Source organism: Halichoeres trimaculatus, unplaced genomic scaffold (genome assembly GCF_033239565.1).
Source record: "Halichoeres trimaculatus isolate MK-OKI-2021-1 unplaced genomic scaffold, fHalTri1.1 fHalTri1_scaffold_23, whole genome shotgun sequence".
In the NCBI taxonomy this organism is placed as follows: domain Eukaryota; kingdom Metazoa; phylum Chordata; class Actinopteri; order Labriformes; family Labridae; genus Halichoeres; species Halichoeres trimaculatus.
In genome coordinates, this window is record NW_027437201.1 from 25052639 (window position 1) to 25069827 (window position 17189).

The following is a 17189-nucleotide window of genomic DNA, read 5'->3' on the forward strand; positions in this document are numbered from 1 at the left end:
TAAATAAAAAGCTCCTGTTTTCTCAGTTAAAGCTTAAATAAACTGGTCACTGTGGGAAGGAGTGTTTTTTTTTACATTTATTCCTCGGTGTAAACACGGTGTCACTGTAAACGGAAAAGTGTTATCCAGGGATGTTTCCATACAGATTTTTTTACTTCCAGTCCAATCCGATTCTTTCACGCTATATTTCCCTGATACTGATCTGATCCTTCCTCTGGTTGACCCGTACTCTGATGGGGATCCTGGTGTGAATGATGAATCGTGCTGTAACAAAGTGAGCCCTGTTGGCGCCCCCTGGAGGAACTCTCCCTTCACATGTTGCAGATGCTGTTTTCCTGTCATTGCTTCCCAAAGAAAAGTAATCCCTCACAGCGGACATGTTGGAAACGTGGTTTGATTTACAGCAGCCGTAAAGTGTGACGGTGCAGCGTATCGGATCAGGACATCCTAACCCTAACCCTAACTGAGTGTTATCTGACGGTGGCGTGCAAAGACTTTCTGAAGGCCAAAGGGAAAAAGGCACAAACAGTTGCCCCTACAGAAGGCTCTACATGTCACAGGGCACTTCAGCACACTACTGGCTCCAAGAGGTAAACTGAAGCGTGTGTTTTGGTCTTAAATGCTCACTCTGTGTTTGGACTGAAGATGGCACCTACGTGTTCATTTAGGCCCCAAGGAGGCCACGAGGAGAGCACGTTTTTCAACAACTGGGCCATGAAGGAGAGGGCCACCGCCCCCCTGCCCCCCTCCTGTGCACGCCACTGTTGACTCTTTGCTGAATATATTAGTGTTTAAAACATCACTGAGCCAGCAGAGGCTTGGTTTACTGTGGATTGTTTTCAGACGCAGCGTCGTGAAACAGATTTATTCCTTAAAACAGTCGGACCCTGAACCCAAAGGGCCCAGAGAGACATGAAACAACTTTTCCCAGAAAGTAAATCACAAGAAACCAAAATGTGGAGCACAAAGCAGAGCTTTATTTTCAGAGGCCCTGGTTTCTTGGCCCCAGGGTGGCAAAGTTAAAGTGTGACAGAGCAACGACTGGAAGCTGAGCGTCAGACATCAGGTTTGCTTCCTCTGTCGAGTTTAAAGACAAACCATCATTAACACGCTCAGATCCTCCTGAAGCAAAGTCACACTGCAAACTGCATCCTGAGCCCAGAGCCCTCTCACATCAAACCTCGGTAACGTGTCAGCTCTGTTTCCTATCGGTGATAATCTGAGCCTCTGCTCTCCAAAGGACGGAGCTCCTGAGAAATCCGCCTGGCAGCCCAGATGACGTGTTCAGGGTTGACTTTGTCTCCAAACTCGATCTCTCTGTGCTCCAGGATTATTCCCTGCAGGAGGAAACAGAGGAAGTTACTCAAAAAGAGAGTTAACATGATGCAAAGATAAACTTTACTGTGCTCAGTGTTTACCTGCTGTCCTCGACCGATGACAAAGACCCCGCCGAGCACAAAACCCTCTCCCGAAACATTCCCAGAAAAGCCGCTCCTGAAGGCCCGGAGGCCGTTCAGCCAAACACCCAGACGCACAAACCCCAGGAGACCCAGCCTCCTCTCACGGGGTCCGTAAAACCTCCTCTGGAAGGAAACAGACAAATGAGAAGCTAGAAACGATTCACAGATCTTAATCGATGCTTCACAGACTGTGAATGACTGCAGTGTTTTCATGATGAAGCTGAAATCTGGTTCAGAGATCTTAAAATCTCAGCGTCATGAGGAAGCCGATGGAACAATGTCTGAATTCACAGGAGAAAATATTAAATAAGATTTTAAAAATTCACCTTTTCATCCAAGAAGATCTCGCCTTTAAAGTAGGGTCTGAAGTTCTGGACCTCGGTGCCGATGTCCTCCTTCACCACAGCGTACAGAGGAACCCCGAGCTGGTCCAGCTGGGGCTTGAGAGAGGACAGCTCAGCGGCCTCCTGCGGTGAGAGCATCAGGTCACAAAACAAGTAACAATCCACAAAACCTGTCGCTACAAAAACACTTCCTCCTGCTGGGTCTGTTCACGATGCAGAGATTCAGTCCACAGTCTGCGGGACAGGATTAGACCACTGAGCATATAAACACATCAACTTTTTGTTTGTTTTTGTCAATATTTCCTCAGAGAGAAAAGTCAGAACTTTGAGATTAAAGTCAGAACTTTGAGATTAAAGTCAGAACTTTGAGATTAAAGTCAGAACTCTCAGAAAAAGTCAGAGTTCAGACTTTTTTCCCAGAAAAATAGTTTAAACATTTGAGGGTTTATTTTTCAGCCTCTTCCAATAACAGCCTCACAGGGAAACAGATGAGACTTTAATTATAATTAACGATGACTCGTAAAGCACCAACACTCAACACCTTTAACTCTTTTCTTTGTTTCACTGCTTTTGACTTTTGCAGCTTTTGTTGGAGTCGTTTTTATTTTTCCTCTTGAATCAAGTCAAAGTTCATCTGCTCATAGTTCACAGACAGAATCAGACGTGAGCTTCACACTGACAAAGATAAAAACTCTGAACAGAGGAAAGAGTTGGAGAGCTTCACCTCTCTGCACAGGAATCATCCAGGTCTCCTCACGGCCACCACCACAGCCCCCGAGCTCTGCCACAGAGATTTGGCTTTCAGGGTCCGTGTTTCTGAGGAGGGAGGGACAGATCAGCATGACTCTGCTCCTCTCTGCTCCTCTCTGCTCCTCTCTGCTCCTCTCTGCTCCTGCTCTGCTCCTGCTCTTTGTAAAGAAAGCTGCTCCTCTCTGCTCCTCTCTGCTCCTGCTCTGCTCCTGCTCTTTGTAAAGAAAGCTGCTCCTCTCTGCTCCTGCTCTTTGTAAAGAAAGCTGCTCCTCTCACCTCCTGCTCTGTAAACAGAAAGCTGCTCCTCTCACCTCCCTGCAGAGTCTTCAGCTCGGCCTCCTCCAGGTGCCTCAGGGTGGCTTTGAGTGGGGGGGTCAGGAACATGTCGGTGAAGTAGTTGCTGATTCCGGTGATGAAGCCGGTGATCGTCGCCGCAGCGTTGGCGATGAAAGCTGTCGCCATCTTTCCTCTGAGCGTTTGGCCGCTTTAAAACATCTTCAGCTCCTGCTGCTGTGACGCTGCTCCGGCGACCTGCGCATTTAACCCCCAGCTGAGGCCGATCCTCCCACCTGAGGCCGATCCTCCCAGCTGAGGCCGACCCTCCCACCTGAATCGGACCCTCCCAGCTGAGGCCGACCCTCCCAGCTGAGGCGGACCCTCCCACCTGAATCGGACCCTCCCACCTGAGGCGGACCCTCCCAGCTGAAGCGGATCCTGTGGGTCCGGACGCAGACCTCGCTCCGTCACAGCTGCCTCTGATCACTGACGCACTCCGCGGCGTCAGCTCCGTGAAAAACGGTCGAAGCACAAAAGAAACTTTGTGCAGCAATCAAGTTCCTCCCGTTTGGGTTCAAAGGTCAGAGAAAGAAAATCTGCTCAGTCATTCCGCTCTTTGCACAATCAACATACCAGTTACTCCCTCAATCACTGAGCTGGCTGATTTCTACGGAAGGGGATTAGGGCCAGTGAGAAAAAAAACGTCCAAATGTTTTGTGTTTATTTGTTTTTCAGAGAAAAAGTCAGAATTCTGACTGTTTCTCTGAAAAAAAAAGGTCATAAAATGATTGGGATGTGTTTTCCTCACTGGCCTTGATCTTCGTCTGAGATTTATTGTAAATGTGAGCCGCAGGTTTTTGTTTCTCACTTCACAGCTGACTAACAGGCTCATCCTGATTGGATAACACAGGTTAACCCTCTGAAAAACTCTGCACTCACCTGCAGGTTTCCCCGCTGTGAGCAGACCAAGCCTTAGAGAAGCTCACAGCTCAGACTCAGAGAAGATCACATGATGGAAACAAACAAAAAGCTCAAAGTTTATTTTGACGTGAACACAAAGAATCCACCACGTCCTGGAGTTTAACCTTCACATCACACATCAGCCTCCAAAATGACTTTATTTACATTTTATTGATCATTAATCTTTGTTTTTCTCCACAGAGTCCACCCTCCATGTTCGACGGAGCATTTCCACGTCGGCCAGAGTCGAGTCATCAGCGGCGTCAGCGGCCCATTGATCGTCCGTCTCCTGAAAGATATGATCAGGTCAAAGATCAAACCAAACTCCTGCCTGACTGTCTGACTGTCTCAAAGTCCACACTCCTGTCTCCACCCTGTCTCCACCCTGAGTCCACCCTGAGTCCACCCTGAGTCCACCCTGTCTCCACCCTGTCTCCACCCTGAGTCCACCCTGAGTCCACCCTGTCTCCACCCTGAGTCCACCCTGAGTCCACCCTGTCTCCACCCTGAGTCCACCCTGAGTCCACCCTGTCTCCACCCTGTCTCCACCCTGAGTCCACCCTGAGTCCACCCTGAGTCCACCCTGTCTCCACCCTGAGTCCACCCTGTCTCCACCCTGTCTCCACCCTGTCTCCACCCTGAGTCCACCCTGAGTCCACCCTGAGTCCACCCTGTCTCCACCCTGTCTCCACCCTGAGTCCACATTTGGCAAAGGTTAAGAAACATGTCTGAACCTTCTCCTGCTCTTGGAGAGGAGCAGCGTCTGACTCCTCCTGTGTCTCCTCTGCAGCCTCAGGTGTCGACCCCTCCTGAAAAAAAAAAGACTTTTATCACAGCTGACAACAAAGTGTCCTCGTTTATCATCCTTACTGACAGAAACCAGCTGCATTTCCTGACATCAAGAGGCTCCAAGCAGCAGTTTTCACACATCTGCTCCAGGATCCACTCAGCTGATCTCATCCTGCCTCCTCTCCTCTCTGACTGAAGACACGTCCTGATCCTCTCTCCTCCTCCTGCTCCGTCTGTCCTCAGCTGGCCTGTTATCTCCAGCTCCCTCTGCCTTTACTCTTCCTCTGTATCTCTCTCTCATCCTGCCTGTCTCCATCCTGAGTCTGTGAATATCTGCGGCCTGCTCGTCTCTGAGCGTGTCATCACCTGCTCTGTGTGTTCAGCTTCAGGACGAACACGGCTCTGTGTGTCCGCTCCGTCTGGCTGCTCTGCTGTTTGGTCTGTTTTTACGTCGTCGGCGTCTTGGTGGAGAGTCAAAGTTTCAGTCTGCTCAGACTCAGCGTCAGCTTCATCCACCTCCTGCAGGGACAGAGAAACATGTCACAGTCGCCTTCAACGCACAGAGTCAACTTTCTCAGAGCAGCTTCAGTTCATCACCTTCTCCTCTTCGTCCTCTTCTTTCTTCTCACTCCTCTCTTCCTCCTCTTTCTCAATCCTCTCCTCCTCCTCTTCTTTCACACTCCACTCCTCCTTCTCTTTCTCACTCCTCTCCTCCTCCTCCTCTTTCTCACTCTTCTCTTCCTCCTCTTCTTTCTTACTGGTTTGTTCCTCCCCAGTTTTCTCTCCCGTGTCCTCCTTCCTTTCCTCGGCCTCAGGTTTTCCTTCAGGCTCCTCTGCAGACTCCTCTTTGAGCGAGGACCTGCTGGACTCCAGTGGTTTCATGTGAGGAGACTCTGTGGTGGTTTCCGCTGCATCCTTCCCCTGACACAGCACAGCCTCCTGAAACTACAGAGATTTAAAAGATTGGATCATTTCACCACCTCAGAGAGTGATTCATGCAGAGGAAGGTAACTGATCACCTGTGACTCGGCGCCCTCGTCCTGAGCTTCAGGTCTGTCTTCCTCTGGGCTCTGGAGGAGGTCTTGATCAGGTCTGTCTTCCTCTGGGCTCTGGAGGAGGTCTTGATCAGGTCTGTCTTCCTCTGGGCTCTGGAGGAGGTCTTGATCAGGTCTGTCTTCCTCTGGGCTCTCCTGGAGGTCTTGATCAGGTCTGTCTTCCTCTGGGCTCTGCTGGAGGTCTTGATCAGGTCTGTCTTCCTCTGGGCTCTGCTGGAGGTCTTGATCAGGTGTTTTGTGCGTCTCTGCAGGTTGGTTTTCTTCAGCAGCGTCTGATGAGGCCAGCGTGGACGCGTTGGACGCGTTGGACGCGTTGGACGCTGAAGGTTCCTGCTCAGAGATCTGTTGATGTCATGTGATGACACGTGTCTTAATATTCGTGGTGATTTCTTTTAGAGCGACAGAAATCTTGGTGTTGTGGTACGTTAGAGCGGTGACCTTCTCTTCACCCTGGACATGATGCTTTCCCTGGCTCTTGATGTTTGCTCGATATAAATTTCTCAAACAGGAATGAAAATGAAGTGTTCAACATCTTAATTCCAAAAAACAACAAACAAACAGTCAAACTGTAGAGAAATAAAAAGCCTGATGAGGTAGAGGAAGAACTGTTAGGTTAGCCAAACTCTCACTTTCTCTGACTCCACTGTGGCCTCCCTCATGTTTTGCTCCTCCTCTCCGTTTTTCTCCTGCTCCTCCTCTCCGGCTTTCTCCTGCTCCTCCCTCTGGGGGTCCAGAGTCGCCTTTTTCTGCAAACACACAACAACAACATCAACACAATAGTTACGAAACGCTCCTCTAGACAACCTTTGACAGGCCTGATGGTGACAGATTTGACCTTTGACCCGTCATGGGAGCAGCGTCTTAAAGGCAGCCAAAGGTGTTGGCACATCTCACTGAGCTCTGCAGCTCTGCAGCTCTGCAGCTCTGCAGCTCTGTGTCTCTGCAGCTCTGCAGCTCTGTGTCTCTGCAGCTCTGTGTCTCTGTGTCTCTGCAGCTCTGTGTCTCTGTGTCTCTGTGTCTCTGCAGCTCTGCAGCTCTGTGTCTCTGCAGCTCTGCAGCTCTGTTTCTCTGCGGCTCTGCAGCTCTGCAGCTCTGTGTCTCTGTGTCTCTGCGGCTCTGCAGCTCTGCAGCTCTGCAGCTCTGTGTCTCTGTGTCTCTGCAGCTCTGTGTCTCTGCAGCTCTGTGTCTCTGCAGCTCTGTGTCTCTGCAGCTCTGTGTCTCTGCAGCTCTGCAGCTCTGTGTCTCTGCAGCTCTGCAGCTCTGCGGCTCTGCAGCTCTGCAGCTCTGCGGCTCTGCGGCTCTGCAGCTCTGTGTCTCTGTGTCTCTGTGTCTCTGCGGCTCTGCGGCTCTGCAGCTCTGCAGCTCTGCAGCTCTGTGTCTCTGTGTCTCTGTGTCTCTGTGTCTCTGCGGCTCTGTGTCTCTGTGTCTCTGTGTCTCTGCAGCTCTGTGTCTCTGTGTCTCTGTGTCTCTGCGGCTCTGTGTCTCTGCAGCTCTGTGTCTCTGCAGCTCTGTGTCTCTGCAGCTCTGTGTTTCTGCAGCTCTGCAGCTCTGCAGCTCTGTGTCTCTGCAGCTCTGCGGCTCTGCGGCTCTGCGGCTCTGTGTCTCTGCAGCTCTGTGTCTCTGTGTCTCTGTGTCTCTGTGTCTCTGTGTCTCTGCAGCTCTGTGTCTCTGCAGCTCTGTGTCTCTGCAGCTCTGCAGCTCTGCAGCTCTGCAGCTCTGTGTCTCTGCAGCTCTGCGGCTCTGCGGCTCTGCGGCTCTGCAGCTTTGCAGCTCTCAGCCTGAGGAGCTCAGACCGTCTCAGACTGATTACTGCTTCACTGCAGCCTCCAAACCCTGAAGGAGATCAGGCTGTGAGGAGGAGGCCGGTAGAGGAGGAGGAGGAGGAGGTGAGAGCAGGAGCAGCTCAGTTTCTGAGGAGTTTAAAGCTGGCAGTAGTCTTTCCTGTGAGTTAGCCTCGTTATTAAAGCTGGGGTCAGACTCTGGATGATGTCCATGATGTGACCTGTGGTTGGAGGAGCATATGTCTCCAGATAACACGGTTACTCGTTATATTTTAATAATCAGAGAAGCCCGTCAGCTTATTCCTCTTTTCACTTCAGATCTGACAGATTTCAGCTGTATTAAACTGTGATGTTTAATCTCTTTGTGCTCATATTCTGCCCACAGTGCTGAGAGGAGTCACTGCTGTGCCCCTGGGTGAGCAAAGAATCTGTCAATAACCATGTTCAGATGTTTGAATGAAATTTAGTGTAAAACAGATTTTACTTTTCTCTAAACCTGAGGAGCTGACTCCTAAAAATAAACTTGGGGAAAGGAAACACCACCACATTAAGAGCTGGTATGAACAGACAGTGTTGTGTAGCGGCGCCCCCTGCTGGCAGGGACACAGCACAGCAGCTCACCTCAGCCTCGTACTCTTCGTTCTGGTTGAACTTGTAGAGCCAGTGAGCCAGGTACAGGACGGGGTCTGCCGGACGCTGCTCGGCCACCTCCGCCAGACCGTCCGCCAGACACTTCCCCAGGTGAGTCCTCAGGTACTCAGAGTCCATGCTCACCTGTGAGAGAGGTAAAACACCTGGCGGTAAAACTAACAGGAAACACCCTTTGTTAGAGACGAGCCTCTTCAACGACGACCACCAGCCTCCGTCAGACACAAACACACACACACACACAGAAACACACAAACACAGAAACACACAAACACAGAAACACACACAAACAGACAAACTCACAAACTCACAAACACACACACACACACACAGAAACACACAAACACAGAAACACACAAACACAAACACAGACACACAAACACAAACACAAACACACAAACACACACACACACACACACACACACACACACACACACACACACACAAACACAAACAGACAAATTCACAAACACACAAACACACAAACACACAAACAAACTCACAAACACACACAAACAAACACAAACACACACACACACAAACACACAAACACAAACACACAAACAGACAAACTCACAAACACACAAACACAAACACACAAACACACACACACACAAACACACAAACACACACACACACACACACACAAACACAAACACACAAACATACAGAAACACAAACAGACAAACTCACAAACTCACAAACACAGAAACTATCGGACTCTTCGGTCAGAGTAAAAAATAAATAAACAATAACAATAATAATAAATTTACTGTTAAACATGAATTAACTTTGTACCTACGCTAAGTTTAAAACTCTTTGTTGATCTAAAAAGACGACAGACCCGAAACAAACCGTTTAGAAAAGTACCCGGATGTAGCGGTTCAGTCTCCATAGTAACAGCGTCCCGTCAACACTGTTCCCCCTCACTCAGCTCTCTTTGATTGGTTCCTACCACCACCGGCTCTCCGATGGAGGATCCGAGCCTCTGAGCTAAAGTGATTTCCGAGGGTTTATCAGGAGACTGATCTGGGATGGAAATGTTTGGGGGAAACTTTCAGATGCAGAACTCTGAGCTCTGAGGGGGAAAGTCTGAATTTTAAATGTTTTCCGTAAAAATTTTGAGATTTGGGGCAAATTTGGTGATGAAAGTCCAAATTCAAAAGTTTACCCTCGGAGTTTTTGCTCCAAGGCCAGAATTAAAATCACTACTACTACTACTACTACTAATGATAATAATAATAATAATAATAAAAAAAAAAAAAAAATAATAATAATAATAATAATAATAATAATAATAATAATAATAATAATAATAAAATAATAATAATAAAATAATAATAATAATAATAATAATAATAATAATAAAAATAATAATGATAATAATGATAATAATAATATAATAATAATGATAATTATATATAATGATAATAATATATAAATGTTAATGCTTCTCACTCGCCATACCTCCACCAAATGATCTTATCTCTAAATTTAATTATAAGTTTAATTATCTAAATAACTGGTTGATTTAAAACAATGAAATAAGTCAATTAAAGTATCACATCAACTTTATATCAAACATTACACACTTTGCAATAACCACTTTATTTACATCTGTTATGACTGAACAAAAATCAGAACAATCAGAGTAAGTTTGTCACATTTTCTTTAGTATTAGTCGGCCTGAGCAGAGTCAGATATCTGTGATTATTCTAACCTGATGTGCTCTGTGTCTCCAAACAGAGACGCTGTGGACACGAGAGGAGGCGGGGGGGCAGTGACCAGCAGGTCCCATTTCAAAGAAACAGATGACTGTCAGTCAGAGATGGCTCATCTCATTTTCCTTGTATAATCATACTACACACCTTTCAGCCAAATATAGCTCAGCATCAGCAGGAGCGCTGAGGAGCTCGTCCAATGGCTGAGTGACGTCCTGTCTCATTACACCTAAAGATCATAGTTATTCAAATTAATACTTGATTCACATCTGAACCTTTAAAAAGTGTTTCACTCCTTCTTATGGAGATATTTCCTTTTACTTCTGACAGAAAATTACACTTCTACTCTTTTTTTTCAGCCACGGGACGCTGAGGAAGGTCAGTTCACTTTATTTATAAACCTATAAACCATAGCATGTCATACTTTAATTTAGAGTTTTTGTTTAAAATAAGTGATAAGGAGAGAGAAACTATAAAATCCATAGAAAGACTGAGAATAAAGTGATTATTTAGAATTTTAAAGGTAGCTATACTGTCCTCTTGTGGTTGTTTTTTGCATTTCATAGCTGGTAAAACATGATCACTTTTTAAAGTGTGAACATTTCAGTCCCTGGTTTCACTCTTCCATCAGATATTAGCCTAAAAATAAACTTCATGATCTTTTTATCCCTGGTAAAAGAAAAGTAGTTATCATTCAGCACGCTTTAAACATTGAATCATTTTATTATTTCTGAAAATAACTGAACTGAACTCCTCAAAAATCTCCTTTCCACTTTATTTTAAAATGTGTCAAAATTAAATACCTGAGCACAAAACTTGTGTTTTAATGTATGATCTGCTACAAATGAGTTAATCATTAAAAAGAGAAAAAAATCAGATCATTGAATGCAGAACACAGAAATGTTGGTATCTTAATGAAAACAGAAAACATGTCAGTGTGAGTGATCTTCTTGTGTCATGGTAGCTGCAGTTTTCTGTGCAGCGCTGCAGCTGCACCTCAGCTCAAACAAACTGTCTCATTAACTTTCCTCCACTGGTGTAAATACTGGCAGGAGCCCCCAGCTGTGTGGGAATGTGGGACACGTTCGGCTGAACAAGTGTCAAAGTTCTGATCTGATCCTACCTGGACTGGACTCCTCCGGTTTCACTGCTGGACACCAGACTGCGTCAGCAACAGCTGTCCTGCAGCCCCGCGCTGGCTGCCACAGGGGGAGAATTACGTCCTCGGCGTGAGACTTGACGGGACTCTGGATTTGTTTTTCTAAAATTCGTGGATCCTGTTGGAATACTTGCTTCAGTGTGTACGGTAAGCTGCCACCTGCTGCTGCTGTCTGCAGCCGCTCTCTGAGCCTGGAGCCGGGTCCGCTCAGAAACCCAGAATCTGAGTTTTCTGCAGGTTGAAGGGCTTCATGCAGGTGCCACACGGCTCTGATTGTTCTGCCTTTTTCTGCCAGCTCCTTTCTGCCTTTCCTCCTTTCTCCCAGTGAATCAGACTCTGTCCTGACTGTGAGTTTGCAGGTTTTTAGTAGTTTTTCTGCAATGCCTCAAATTCTCTGCATGAATACCTGTTTTCATTTCTATCAAGCAACAGCAGTTCAGCTGTTTTGTGTGACTGACATGTGAAGAAATGTGTCAGTAAAGAAGTGTTTTAGTCTGTTTTCAAACAGACGAAACCTCTAAATACAAAGATGTGTTTTAATACGGCTGCTTTGTTCTATAAATAAACACAGACCTGTAATTGAGCTTGGGTCAAATTTGGCAGCGGCAGATTTATGGCTCCTGACAGTGCTTGTGTTTGAGGAAGCGTGTGAGTTCCTGTGTTGTGGAGCAGCACGCTCTCAGAGGAGCTTTGTTGTGTTTCAGACACAGAGAGGGAGAACAAGTCATGAGCATCAGCGCCGCCTCACGTCTTCACCTGCCAGGTGTACGCTCCCTCTGCAGCCTCTTGGCTGTGACGCCCGGTGTGGACACTTTGCAACCTTCTCAGCCCGGCTGTGCCTCCTCCCACTGGGGCAGAGCTGTATTTTTAGCTCATGTCTTCATGGCAGATGGGCAAGATACTGTGATGCTGTGGATGCTCAAAGACACAGTTTCTCTGCTGTTAATCCAGGCCGCTCAAATCGGCGGTGTGGGGCTACAGCCTGGCTCCCTGCAGGGGAAGCACATTTTTTGGCCCAGTGGCAGATATGATGGCTGGTGCTGGTGTTGATGTGTTCGGGTGAAACCTCAGGACTTCACTGTAAACCGAGCGAGTTCACACTCCTCTGACGTCATTTCCCCTCTCTCTGCGTCTGTTTGGGTAAATCTGATCCGTATTTGTGTTTTGTATAAACCTGTAAGCAGGTGTGAGTCCTCCCCTGCTCCAGTGTGTTTGTGTGTCTCCCATCACATGTTCTTGGACGCAGAAGGTGTCGGTTTTGAGTTTCTTTCACCAAGTAGCCCCATGTGACCACTTGGCTGGGCCTGCCTATTTTCCAGAGGATCCAAAAGGTGAAACGAGGTTAAAGATGAGCAGAGCTTTTCCTCACATTTTACCATCGAGTCCCCGTAAACCCAGAACAACGAATCTGACGCTCAGTTCTGGTTTTTGGTCTGAACATCACGTGTCAGCGCTGAGGATTTCTCACCGTGGCTTTGTTTTGAAGTCGTGGAGGCGAGAGCGGCTCGGCCCTTTATGTCTGAGGTTTTTAAGGACTTGATTGGTGTAATGAATATGATAATAGCTCCCGCTGGCCCCTCACAAGCTACACAGAATATTCCCCATAACACTTCCACATGTAATCTCCTCAGGTTTCTGCCAGAGCAAAGGCCAAATGGGTCAGTCTAAGTCAGTGAAAACCTGCTCAGAAAGCTGTATCAAATGATCTGATTTACTTTTTAGGTCGTCAACAACTTTACTCTTCAAGTCTTCATTAAAGGCTGCGTGGTATTTATATCTGAGGGAACTATTTGTGCTGGAATCACTTCTTTGTCATCGTCAGCTCAACGTGCATCACTTGGCTTCATCCTCCAATAAAAACCTGGATTAGTGAATCAGCAGGCCCATACGTCTGATCACCGGCTGCCGGCAGGAGAGGGATTATGTGCGGTCTTCACAGCTCTTTGGTATGCAGCTACAGAAACATACCGCAGACGACAGCAGCTGTGCTCCTAACAGCAGCATAATGCATGTGGAGATACACTTTCTGCCACTCAGTGCTCCGTGGACTGGTCTGATAAAGACATCAGAATAAGAGCGTGAGTCTCCGAGGGCCTGACCCTGAGAGCTGATTGTTTCAGTCCGGTTCGGCTCTGAGCAGCACAGGCCTGCAGGGTTTACAACCACAGGTTAGGAGGTGGCAACAGGTGGAGGAGTCTGTCTATAGGTGGCTCCCTGCAGGGTCGAGCTACAAGGTTAACTGGTGGGTGACGAGGTGTTGAAGCGGGCTGGGGGAGAGTAAAGTGCAGCGTTGTGATTTGACCCCGTGAGAAAACGGAGAGAACAGGAGCACGGCTCGTGTCAGAGGACGTGTGGATAAAAGCTCTTGTTTGTGCTCTCGATCTGTTGTTTACAACTTCACCACATTCCTGCGAGGCTAAGTGTTGCATAATGAGGGGACGGAGACATTTGCCATGTTAACGCTTGACGTGTCTGTAAAGTCCTGACATTTTCAGGACACCAGAGCGGAGCCAAGGGGTCACTGAAACGATGAGGCTCTCTTCTCAGGGGTTTTCGTTCGCTTTAATCTCACATGTAGAGACATGTTGGAGGCATCACAGAGCCTCTTCCTTTTCTTTTCCTTCCACACTTTGATTTTTGACCCCTGAACGTCTTCACGGCTCAGGGGAAACAGCACAGGCCCTCCTGAGAGTATGAACTCACGATACCTTTATGACAAACGCTCAAAGTAAGATCGGCTGGTTTCCGGAGGTGAATATTGGCATTCGCATTCCCCGGCCGGCTAGTGTAACGGAGAAGTGTCTACATTACCCGCTCCATATCCTCAACGGGAATGTCACAGGTCACATGGCCTTCACTGACATGCAAGCTGATATATATATTACTGTCGGGGAAGGCTTCTGAAACCCAACATCAGACTGGGATGGCCGGCTGTTTCCAGGCCGAGGGAGGAGCGCGCTGGTGTAAGGAGCTGATTGTCTGAGCGGGACTCAGGTTAAACCACAGCTGAAATAAACCAATCAGATTGATTCATGCTGCTTTCAAACAGGATAAGATTACAACACAATATGTTCCCACAGATTCACTGTAACTGTTGAACTTGTCTTTGGTTTAAACTTACAGTGTTAGACGGTTTAAAGATACAGACGCAGCCTCTGAGGCGTGACGAGGCGCCGTCCCTCAGTCTGCTTATGTGAAGCTCTGTGGAAGTGTCAAACCTGCAGATCTTCCAGGGTCCACTCAGAGCTGGCTGAAACTTAGACGTTGATAATGGGACCTAATAGAGATCCTGAGCTTTTTGCAGCGAGCCTCAAGTGGACAGTGAAGGAACTGCAGGTTTTTGATCTTTATTTTTTAAACTGGACGTTTCTGCTGGTTTGTGGTTAGGAAAGAGACATTCCCCTCACATCCCTGTCACAGAGTTATATTTGAGCATTGTTTCACACCTCGATGGGTCGGACAGTTCTTGTTTCGTGGTCGAATCTCTGGGTGTTTCTGGACACTGCAGACTTACGATGTGAACCTCGCAGTGCTGACGGCTTGGGTTCTGGTTTACACATCCTCTCGCCCTCCTTCTCTGGTGACATCCAAACTGTTTTACTGAGAGTTAGACTGAGAACAAAACTTATCCTTCAACCTGCCTCCTCCAAAACTTCATTTCTAGGATCTCTTCGCTGTCTGTCTGTAAACATTGAGTGTTACCCGCCCACAGTTGGAGGATTGTTCCCACGCGACACTGTCCTGGTTTCGTTTTACATTTCCTGCTTGACTTCTGATGTTAAATGGACAGTGTGATCGATATCATCAGCCTGTCCTTGTAATTTAGTCGCTAAAACGACTCTTAGGTGTGTCTGTGAGTTACAGGCTTGATGAACCAGAGCGCCTCCTCCATTAACTAACACATCTTTGCCTCCAAAATCTGAAACTTGATCCCTCTCTTTAGACTGGAAACTCAGACAGGAAGTGATCCTCTGGACGTGTTGTAAAGAGGTTTACGTGAGACAAACTGAATCTGTTTTAGCTGATCCTGACCCTCGTGGTCTTTCCTGCTCTGAGCCGTTCCTGTGCAGAAACAAGCCCTGAGCGATGGAGACGTGGTGCCAAAGCAGATTATTTACCTGCCTGGTTCAGCGGACAGGGCAACATCCTTTTTTTGGAGGAGTCTCTTGAGTTTGGCACGCTCTCAACTGAGGGACTAAGCTTTTTTAAAACGGGACACTTGATGGCTTCAGCAGCACCGGCGTGATGTAATGCAATCAGGAAACGTTCCCTGTAAGCAAAGCAGAAACACATCCAGACTCAGGATGAGTATTTTAGGGTTGGCTCACGGTTGAGGGCAGTGGGGCCCACGGCTCCCAGATCGGGGGTTTGATGAGGGGGGACACGGACTCGGGCTGAGACTCTGGTGTTACTTTTGAGCAGGACAAAGGGGATAAATCATTTCTGAGGAGTGGTTGGTGGCTGTGATTGATGAGAGACAGCTTTCAGATTAAATGTTTGAAGTCTGGGTCGTATAAAAGTGGGATTCGGAGCCCGAGTGTCGTGTAGCAGGGTCGGTGGGGGGGTGTAAAGCATGGCTGAGGGTGTGGAGGCGGAAGCTTGGTGTGTTAGGGGCCCCCTGTAAAATAGGAGGTAGTAGAGAGAGGAGTGGGCCTGGTAAGATAAGTTGGCATGCTGTGCTGTTTATCGGAGGGATGTGAGGCGCAGAGCGAAGGCTCAGCCAGGAAGGAATGAGCCGAGTCATCGGGCCTCTGAAACACGACGCTCCGTCTTGATTGCCTGGAGCAGCTGGGGAGCCACCGTATCTGTCAGAGCGTGTGCGCCTCTCCGTGTGTACGGGATGTAGATTTTCTGTCTGAGGGAGGAAGTTTGGGGAAATCACTGCTGCCAGTGCAGCCGTGTGTGATCGATAAATGACCTGATGCTCAGGCTCAGTGTGATCTGTAGGTTTTAAAGTCAAACAACAGCTGCATCATGACTGCAAACACACTTTTCCTTTGAGTGAGTTTCCATCAGACTCTGTGGATCTGTGAGAGACCAACACTCAGTGGCTCATTAGTTTTACACAGAAGGATCAACCTCTGCCCAAACCTGTGTTGTTAGCTTCCCTGACAGAGGATAACCTCAGCTGCTCCACACCAAATCAGACAGGTTGCTGAACACATCAAAGGATGTAAGCAAACGCCACTTGGACCTGACGTGGAGCGTCTGCTAAGCTAATAAGTAATCTGATGTAGCTCCACCAGTCATGGTCTCCTCAGAGCGGTGGGAAAGTCCGAGCTCCTGTCCGGACCGTCTCCTCTCTTTGTTACCATGTGGACCCTAACCCTGGTGATGTGAAGAGAGGAAGCTCAGACAAATAATCCAATCCAACACTCGGGTCATGTTTGGCACAAAGTGCAAAGTGAATAAGTGACCGGTTCACTGCAGAGTCGACTGTGTGGTGCAAAAGGTAGAGAAATGCTATCGAGTAACTGGAAGACGTTACGCTATGAAGGTCATAAAAAGTGTTTGTCGTCCTTCGGATCAGCAGGATCCGTTTACAGGTTTAACTTCAGAGGATATCTGTCTTTGCTTCGCCTTTATTCACTCATCATGTCCTCCACTCTCCCAGCTCCTTGTAGGCAAACCCCGGTGTGGTGGTAACCCTTCGCAATGCGAAGATGGCGTCCCTGCTCCCTCCCCCAGGCACCGCTGTGTTCCGCCGCTTCACCCCGGAGTCGTTGGTGGAGATCGAGAGGCTCAAGGAGGAAAGAAAAAAGGCCGCACAAGTAGACGGCCATGAGGAGGAAGAGTCCGTGGCCCCGCACGCCGACCTGGAGGCGGGGAAGAGTCTACCCCTGATCTACGGAGATCCTCCCCCGGAGCTGCTCAACACGCCTCTGGAGGACCTGGACCCCTTCTACAAAGCCCAGAGCGTCGGTATCAGCAGATCCTCCAGCTGCTCCAGAAACGTTTGTTTACCAGCTCATGTTTGTTCTTCTGCTCTTTGTTTTTCAGACATTCGTTGTGGTCAGCAAAGGAAACACTATCTACAGGTTCAACGCTGAACCCGCCTGCTACATTCTGAGCCCCTTTAGTTTGGTTAGAAGAGGAGCCATCCGAATTCTCATACATTCATATCCTTTAAGCTTTCAGCTGGTTTCTCTGTGAGATATCAAAGCAGATTTTGATTTAAGCTGCTCTGATGGTTTCTCTGTTAGATATCAGAGCAGATTTTGATTTAAGCTGCTCTGATGGTTTCTC

General features: G+C 47.8%; 2 protein-coding genes and 1 pseudogene across 2 annotated transcripts; 1 reads left to right on the forward strand and 2 right to left on the reverse strand.

The window, feature by feature from the left end:
• Positions 1-961: 961 nt before the first annotated feature.
• Positions 962-3143, reverse strand: LOC141785430 (peroxiredoxin-like 2A; annotated as a pseudogene).
• Positions 3144-3898: 755 nt separating this feature from the next.
• On the reverse strand, positions 3899-8965 carry dydc2 (DPY30 domain containing 2). The gene is made up of 8 exons (XM_074663755.1): positions 8934-8965; positions 8037-8189; positions 6264-6380; positions 5599-5976; positions 5177-5524; positions 4946-5098; positions 4525-4599; positions 3899-4079 (listed from the first exon to the last, which is right to left on the reverse strand). Exons 2-8 carry the CDS (start codon positions 8181-8183, stop codon positions 3969-3971), a joined length of 1329 nt encoding a protein of 442 aa, XP_074519856.1. The 5' UTR covers positions 8184-8189; positions 8934-8965; the 3' UTR covers positions 3899-3968.
• A 2034-nt stretch (positions 8966-10999) lies between these two features.
• LOC141785501 (sodium channel protein type 4 subunit alpha A-like) lies at positions 11000-17096 on the forward strand. The gene is made up of 3 exons (XM_074663842.1): positions 11000-11090; positions 16558-16861; positions 16944-17096. Exons 2-3 carry the CDS (start codon positions 16607-16609, stop codon positions 17094-17096), a joined length of 408 nt encoding a protein of 135 aa, XP_074519943.1. The 5' UTR covers positions 11000-11090; positions 16558-16606.
• The last annotated feature ends 93 nt before the right edge of the window (positions 17097-17189 follow it).